Raw genomic sequence first — 7,500 nt, 5'->3', positions numbered from 1 at the left:
GCAGGACCGCGCCCTGTGTGTGGCTCTGTGGGCGACAGTACAAAACGTGTCTCGCATTCTGTGGACGAACAGCCGGCTCGCTTCCGAAATATCAAAATAAGTGTGTCCGCAGGCTGTTGTGATAAATATGATGGTGTGATGACCGCGTCGCAGGCAAGCTACTCCTTATCTGGAATACATGAGCAAAACCAAAAACTAAAACCAGGAATCAAAGTTTGCCCTGCTGTGGGGCTTGTTGATGCGAGCGTGTGAGAAAGAGAGACACGAGGATACCAAAAACTATATATGAGTATAAGACAAACGCGTTGCGAGCTAATCCTTAGAATTCTTAGCAATGTGTGACGGTGTGCGTAAAAGGAAAAGCGCAGAAGAAAATATCCCCGGAAGCAGCTGTTCTGAGATGATATTTAGACAACCGGAAACCAAAAGAAAACGGAATCCTCTTTGAACGTGTGCAAATGTGTGTGCGAGCGTATTTGAGTGTGTATGTGTGTGTGCATGTGTGTTCGAAGGATCTAAATTAATTTCACTGAAGTCAAACCTCCCATGAACTGTTGTCTACCCTACCGGTATCATTAGGCAGTGGATCCGGCTGCTGCCAGATCTTTAAAAAAAGATGCAGAAGATAATGGAGACGCCTGATTAAAGCACAAACAGAAAAGAAAAGATAACCCCACTTTTATGTAGTAAAAATGGCAGTAAACGGTAAACCACACATACACAACACACATACATATACACACTAACAAAACTCTTCTTAAGGCAGGTGCGGCAGGCGCGCCACATGGCGACTCTAGCGCGTTTGGGGTGGCGTTGTGGGCCAGCGATGCTCTAGTACTGCGCACCAGACTACACAGCTGTAAAGCGGGGTTCAAGAATGCATATAGAAGAAAATAAGAAACAAAGTTTACAAAGGAAAAATACAAAAACAGAAAAAAAACAAAAAAAGCGTCGTGTCGTAATGGTGGGAACCTGGGGAAAGGGGATCGGGACGGGGGAGTGTGCGCAAGGGATGAAAACTAATTCGCGACAAAGGGGAGTAAACAGTGGAAAAAATGGAAGGCAGAATGGTGAATATATTAATATAAATACCAAAAATATTATATAACAACAAAAATAAAACAAACAATGCATATATATTTATATATGTATATATGTAAATTATTTATATATACATGTATACATATATAGATATGTTGAAACGTGATTATACCACAAAGCCCGTCTAGTGATATTGTTATAACATTTCAGCTGGTGGTGCGGTTTTGGTCGTGATCTAGTGCCGTTGTCTCCATTTCAAGCTCCTCTGAGTCCTCCATGTTGGAAAGCCTCAGAATGGACTTCAGTACTGTTGTCGTCTGTTATTCTCTCCTTCCATTATGATCGTCCTCACAAGCCGGTGCAGTTCCAACGATTTTCTCAATAGGTCCTCTAAACTCTATCTTGAAAAACGATGAAAAGATGACATTTTCAGATCTGTTGCCTCTATAACTCGGCGTTTATTCCGTTGCTGTTCCTCAACATCTCCAGTCAATAAGATGTCCTTTCAGGATTCGTTTTCAGTTATACTAATGCTTGTAATGCTTGCGAGGTAAATTGTGAGACCTTTTCTTACAATTAGTTCAAGTACAGCTTTGGACGGCCCGGCCGACATGACGAGGTGGCCGAGAGGTTAAGGCGTTGGACTGCTAATCCAATGTGCTCTGCACGCGTGGGTTCGAATCCCATCCTCGTCGAACAGTTTCTTTTACATTTTATTTATGCTCTCTTTTTTATAATTTTTTGCATTTTGTTGTAAAAACTGTTGGAAAAAAGAGGTTGAATTAAGCAGAGTTCGTGGCCGTGCGTCTGAAATATAGTTGCGCCTGTTGCCAAATGACAATCAATGAACAGTTCTTAGCGCTATCGTGGCCATGCACCTTTATGTTTCGACGGTCTGGTGCGAATAAAAAAAAGTTACGCCCGACGAGGATGGGATTCGAACCCACGCGTGCAGAGCACATTGGATTAGCAGTCCAACGCCTTAACCTCTCGGCCACCTCGTCTTTTTTGAAGGTCACCCAACAATATTTTAAAAACGGAATGTCCCTACTTGAACTACTATTGGTTACTACAAAATATTCTCTGCAAACATACTGCGCATCGCATAAGTGATTTGTACCAATTTTACAGTTGAGCCTATTAAGCATTCACTATCCATAAAAGCAGAAGATTGATGCTATCGTGCACCGTTGTGAAAAGAACCAAAATAAACAGATGATCGTTCGTTTCCGAACGTTCGCATCCACCACCGCTCACGTGTTTTTGCCATTCCGTGAACGTCCTCGAGCGAGCTACATAAAAATGGGGGGGATATTTACTTACGATCGTCTTACTTCTGATCCCAGCCTGATTCTGGGATAACAACCCAGATGTTTTCCTGCCAGTGCTTAATCCCACGCCATTACCCGTGCCGTTGACCGTTTTGGCGTTCGGACGTCATAATTCTCGAAAGCAGCTCTACGACGACGAAAAGAGAGAAAAAATGGTAATGAAATAAATAAATAAACGAAAAGTGATCCACTGCTGCGGTGAACGACATTTAATTTTAGCGGCAATCGCACGCGACGCCATTCGCGACCTTATCATCGCGGGCAGATGGTCTGGTTCATCCCGGTTAATATGCTAGCAGCACGCGGATAGAGATAGCGTAACCTTCAGTTTTTTTTTTTGATGCGATAATCATGACTTCACCTAAATCAAAGCAACACACACAAGATGTACCGTCGCCTAACAACCTCATCATACAACGGTGATTGGTAACCACAAACGAGATCCACGGACCACGACACCGTGGTGGTTTTTGGGGGGGAGACGGATGGCATTGTAATTAAATGATCCTTTGGATGATTTCCTTCAACCGCATCCAGGCGAGGCCAAGACAGATCACCCCGCCAGACCACAGCAGCTGGCGTTTTCATGTTTCGCCTTCTAGTTCAACGCTAGGGTGGTTGTTGATGGGAAAAGGCGAAAGGAAAAACAAAACACAACACGCTTCATGTGTGCGCGAGCGCCTCCTTTACGTTCCCGAGGAAAACCAACGCGGTACAGGGACCTACAGCACCGCTTGCTGGCAACGCTCGTTCCCTCGTAAACCACTTGTCTTCTCACGAGCGCGCGCCACGGACGACGGTGTGCGTCATGCCAAACATGCGCCAATTTTCCCGTCCCCAGACAGACCGTCGAGCGGGGGAGGGAAAATGGTCCGCGGAGGAAAAAACCCTCCACACGGAACGGCCTCCGGCTTCGTAGTTTGTGTTTTGATGCCATCGGAAGCGGACGTGAAATCGGAAGCACGTTCAATCGGGTTCGCTCTGGGTGTGTGCAACAAGTGGAGCTTCTTGAAAGGGGAACCGTGGGTGAACCGCGACATATCGATCCAACAAACAGTCTAACGACTATCTGGCGGCATCCTTTGGCCGAGTTTCCGTAGCGACCCGGTTGCTGTACACCCCGTAACCGTAGCTGTGTTGCAATTCGTTGTGTGTATCGGATCGAGTTCCTTCCGGGCGGAAGTTCTAGCGGCTAAAGACGGCGATGAGGTATCCAAACACGCTCGATCTCAATACCTACCGGGCGTACATGTGCGCCAGGCACTTGAATCGTGACAAAAACCGTCAGCTCGATGCCATCAACCTGGACTGGGATCTGAATGTGCCGGAACCACTCAAGACGCTGTGTCTGAAGGCGATTGCCGAGAACTGGATGACGGTGCCGTACTTCCGCGAGCTGCCCCTGTGCGAAGATCGACAATATTTGCTCGATCTGTTGGATCTGAACTTTCCGCTCGAGAATCTGTGTGCGCGTGTCCGGAGTGATGAATTTTGGAAGCGTGCGTTCCAGCACCGTTGGCGCAACTTTGTCCCCATCGAGGTGGGCACGAAACCGTGGATCCGGATCTATCTCGAGCAGCACCTGTCGGAGACGATCGAGCATCTGAAGCCGGCCGACTATGATCAGGAGAGTGTGAGGAAGATCATCGATCTGTGTTCACCGTTCGTGCGGGAACTGCGTATCGAGCGACTGCAGCCTTCGCTCTCGGATAACAGTGACCACGTACCATTCGATATGATACTCGGGTGTCTGCGGAAACTGCAACGGATCAGCTTGACGTACGATGTGAAGGACGTGGGCCATAATTTCTTTCTCGGTTGCGCGACCATTACCGAGATGGATGTGAAGCTGATGACGCAGGGGCTGGAGCGGTGCAGAGATTTGACCGAGTTCCGGTTGCACAGCAGCAAACTCGAACCGACCATGATGAAGCGCATCAGCGCGGCACTGATCAAGGGCTGTCCCAGCCTGTGCACGATCGCTTTTCCACACTGTCGCTGTGGCGATATCGGTCTGCGGGCATTCTGTGAACCGATCAAACCGAACTCCTTCCCCAACATACGGGAGATCGTGCTTACCAACAACTTCCTGTGTATGTTGTCCTAAACACGCGTTCGGCTTAGCCTGAACCACATTACGGTTCTTGTCATCTTGTTCTTTTTCAGCTCCGGAAAGTGTCCAGGAGCTAACGTGGCGCCTGCGGCATCGCCCTATTCAACGACTGGACCTGCGGCTCAATCCCATCCTCACCGAGGGGGCAATGATCATCATGACGGGTGTACTGTACATGCCACTGAAGGAGTAAGTTCTGAATAGCAAGGCGACGGTTTCGAGCCGCCATTCATCGTGATCCATCCACGGTTTCGCTCTAGACTCAATCTAAGCTGCTGTTCGATCGACGAGCAGATCGAGGAACATTTGCTGCTGCTGATACGGTTCAACTCGACCATCCGGCGGCTCGACATCTCTTCCAACCGCCTGGGGCCGGCCATGGGCGAACGGTTGCTGCAGCGAGTGCGCGAGAATAAAGCGCTCCAGCATTTCGACCTACGCAACACGGACATTTCGTATGATGTGCGGGCGATCATCGATGAGGTGATCCTGGAAAATCGCGATCCACACAGCTTGAGCAGCTGGTAGCCTAGGCGATCCCTGCATTTGATGTATTTATTTGTGTATCGAGTGTTTACTAATTTGAATAAACTTAAAATCGTGCGTGCGATGGAAACTTGAACTTCTACCAGCCAGCCGGCCAGGAATTTTTCAAAAACGGATTTTCAAATAGTTCGACTACTGAACCCCGAGCGTAAGGTAAACTGCCATTCAGTTGTCAGCGGAACACGGACTACAACCCTGATGATCAGAAAATAAAAACACGTCAGCCTTAACTAAAACTCGTACTTTGTGCGCTTGGCGAGGAGGATTATTTCGTGGATTTTCGGTGTGCAATCGCGGACGGACTTCACAATTCTGTTATTCTAGTGCCGTAGAACAAAAGGGCAGCTAAATCGTGAGTGAAGCGGAATCGCGGCGAGTTGCCTGGCGAGAGTAGAAAATCTCCGGTGCGGCTTTTCACGCAGAAACCACACATCCCGGGTCTCCCGGACAATTTTCCCGAAATGTTGTTAAATCTGCACGATATGGCACCGCTCACGGACAGTCGGCGGTTAGGGACGGTTCTGCTGTTCCTATTAATAGAACTGTTCCTCGACGGTAAGCCTCAAAAAGCCTCTGGCTCGCCGTATTCCCACGGTGGCCAAACACTGACGTGTCCTTTACGAGCATCGTGCCGCACGCGCCGTTGCTCCACCGACCATGGTGGGAAGAGGAAATCGAAATAACCTAACCAAGGAATGTGAATCCTTTTTGCCTTTCCAGGTGCTGAAAGTGCTTCGCAGGCCGAAATCGAGCGACACCTTGAGATGGGCCGAGACTTCCTGGCCCGAGGTCAACTCTCGGACGCGCTAACGCACTACCATGCAGCAGTTGGTAAGTGTCTGGATAGTTTACTAAACGGAGGGCACGTACGAACAACAGCGAGTTCAGATCAGCTGTTATGCTCGTTACTTTTCAATGCCATTTCGGTCCGTTAGGTTTCCTCCTAGCGAGCGAACTAACGAACAAACATTGCTACTTAACCAAATCTTTCGCCGGAAAACGGCTTATCAGTCAAAATATGTGGCACCAATATTGCAACGACACGTACTCCTCTTCGCTTTATTTGCATTATCTGTTTGAATCTGTCGTACCGCGGTGGATCATCATCAGCAATGGTTGCTTTGATAAGGAAAATGGGTGTGACTGGACTGTGGCCAGGTGTGCTTTATATTAAATCTTTTGGTTTCTTTTTTTCTGCTCCTCTAAACATCGTAGAAGGCGACCCGAGCAACTACCTAACGTACTTCAAGCGAGGCACGGTCTACTTCGCCCTCGGTAAGGCCAAGTTCGCCGTCAGCGACTTCTCCCGGGTGCTGGAGCTGAAGCCCGACTTTACGGCTGCCCGGGCCCAGCGTGCCTCCGTCTTCCTGAAGATGGGTGACTTCGATAATGCCGAAGCGGACCTGATGGTAGTGTTGCGCCACGATCCCCACAATCCCGACGCAAATCAACAATACAGCCGGATTGGGCCGGCACGCGACCAATGGTATCTGTGCGTAGATGTGATGGAACGGGGTGATTTCACAACGGCGATCGCACTCCTAACCCAGCTGCTCGAGTACTGCCCATGGTCGGTGGAGATCCGTGAAGCACGAGCACAAATGTACCTGCGTATCGGTGACCGGATGGCTGCTGTTAGTGATTTCCGCTCGGTCAATCGGCTATCACAGGACAGTACCGACGGGTACTACCAGCTGTCGCGCATCCTGTACGATGTCGGCGATTCCGGGGCGGCACTGAAGGAGATTCGCGAGTGTCTCCGGCTGGATCCCGAGCACAAAGACTGTTTTCCGTTCTACAAGAAGATCAAGAAGGTGGACAAGGTGTACCTAGATGCGCAACAGGCGCGCGACGAGCAGCGGTTCGCGGATTGTATTGCGGCGGGCGAAAAGTTGATCAAGCTGGAACCGGATGTGCCAATGATCGTGTACAATGGTAAGCAGCTGCTGTGCAGCTGTCTTGTGAAGGACGAACAGTTTACGGTGGCGGTTACGAGGTGCCGGGAAGCGCTCGACATCTACAGCGATCCGGAGGTGATGTGTGACCGGGCGGAAGCGCTGGTCGGGGCAGAGATGTACGATGAAGCGATCGTGCAGTACCGGGAGGCGCTCGAAATCAACGATAATCTGCAGCGAGCGAAGGACGGTATCGAGCATGCACAGCGGGTGCAGAAGCAGGCGGAACGGCGGGACTACTATAAGATTCTGAATGTGAAGCGGTCGGCCACCAAACAGGAGATCGTGAAGGCGTACCGGAAAGCGGCACAGAAGTGGCATCCCGACAACTTCCAGGGAGATGAGAAGAAAATGGCCGAGAAGAAGTTCATCGATATTGCGGCGGCCAAAGAGGTGCTGACGGATCCGGAGAAGCGAAAGCAGTTCGATGCCGGTCAGGACCCGCTCGATCCGGAGGCGGGCCGCAATGGATTCGGCGGTGGAAATCCCTTCCATCACTTCCACCACGGGTCAC

General features: G+C 49.7%; 2 protein-coding genes and 2 non-coding genes across 4 annotated transcripts in view; 3 read left to right on the top strand and 1 right to left on the bottom strand.

Annotated features, from left to right (window-relative positions):
- Window positions 1-1,654: 1,654 nt before the first annotated feature.
- On the top strand, window positions 1,655-1,736 carry Trnas-gcu (transfer RNA serine (anticodon GCU)). The gene has a single exon. It is a non-coding gene; the product is annotated as a tRNA-Ser (tRNA).
- A 227-nt stretch (window positions 1,737-1,963) lies between these two features.
- On the bottom strand, window positions 1,964-2,045 carry Trnas-gcu (transfer RNA serine (anticodon GCU)). Its single transcript has one exon. It is a non-coding gene; the product is annotated as a tRNA-Ser (tRNA).
- A 1,264-nt stretch (window positions 2,046-3,309) lies between these two features.
- LOC126568868 (uncharacterized) lies at window positions 3,310-5,090 on the top strand. The gene is made up of 3 exons (XM_050225525.1): window positions 3,310-4,465; window positions 4,539-4,674; window positions 4,746-5,090. The coding sequence occupies exons 1-3, from the start codon at window positions 3,577-3,579 to the stop codon at window positions 5,011-5,013; spliced, it is 1,293 nt and encodes a 430-aa protein (XP_050081482.1). The 5' UTR covers window positions 3,310-3,576; the 3' UTR covers window positions 5,014-5,090.
- Window positions 5,091-5,256: 166 nt separating this feature from the next.
- LOC126570143 (dnaJ homolog subfamily C member 3) overlaps window positions 5,257-7,500 on the top strand; it is a 2,927-nt gene continuing 683 nt past the window's right edge. Inside the window, exons 1-3 of the mRNA XM_050227681.1 lie at window positions 5,257-5,586; window positions 5,752-5,862; window positions 6,247-7,500. The exon at window positions 6,247-7,500 is cut by the window's right edge and continues 683 nt beyond it. Of these exons, the coding sequence (XP_050083638.1) occupies window positions 5,493-5,586; window positions 5,752-5,862; window positions 6,247-7,500 (1,459 nt within the window). The 5' untranslated portion in view covers window positions 5,257-5,492. The remainder of the gene's footprint in view (window positions 5,587-5,751; window positions 5,863-6,246) is intronic.

Source organism: Anopheles aquasalis, chromosome 2, assembly GCF_943734665.1.
Source record: "Anopheles aquasalis chromosome 2, idAnoAquaMG_Q_19, whole genome shotgun sequence".
NCBI lineage: Eukaryota > Metazoa > Arthropoda > Insecta > Diptera > Culicidae > Anopheles > Anopheles aquasalis.
This window is presented reverse-complemented; position numbering and strand designations above follow the sequence as displayed.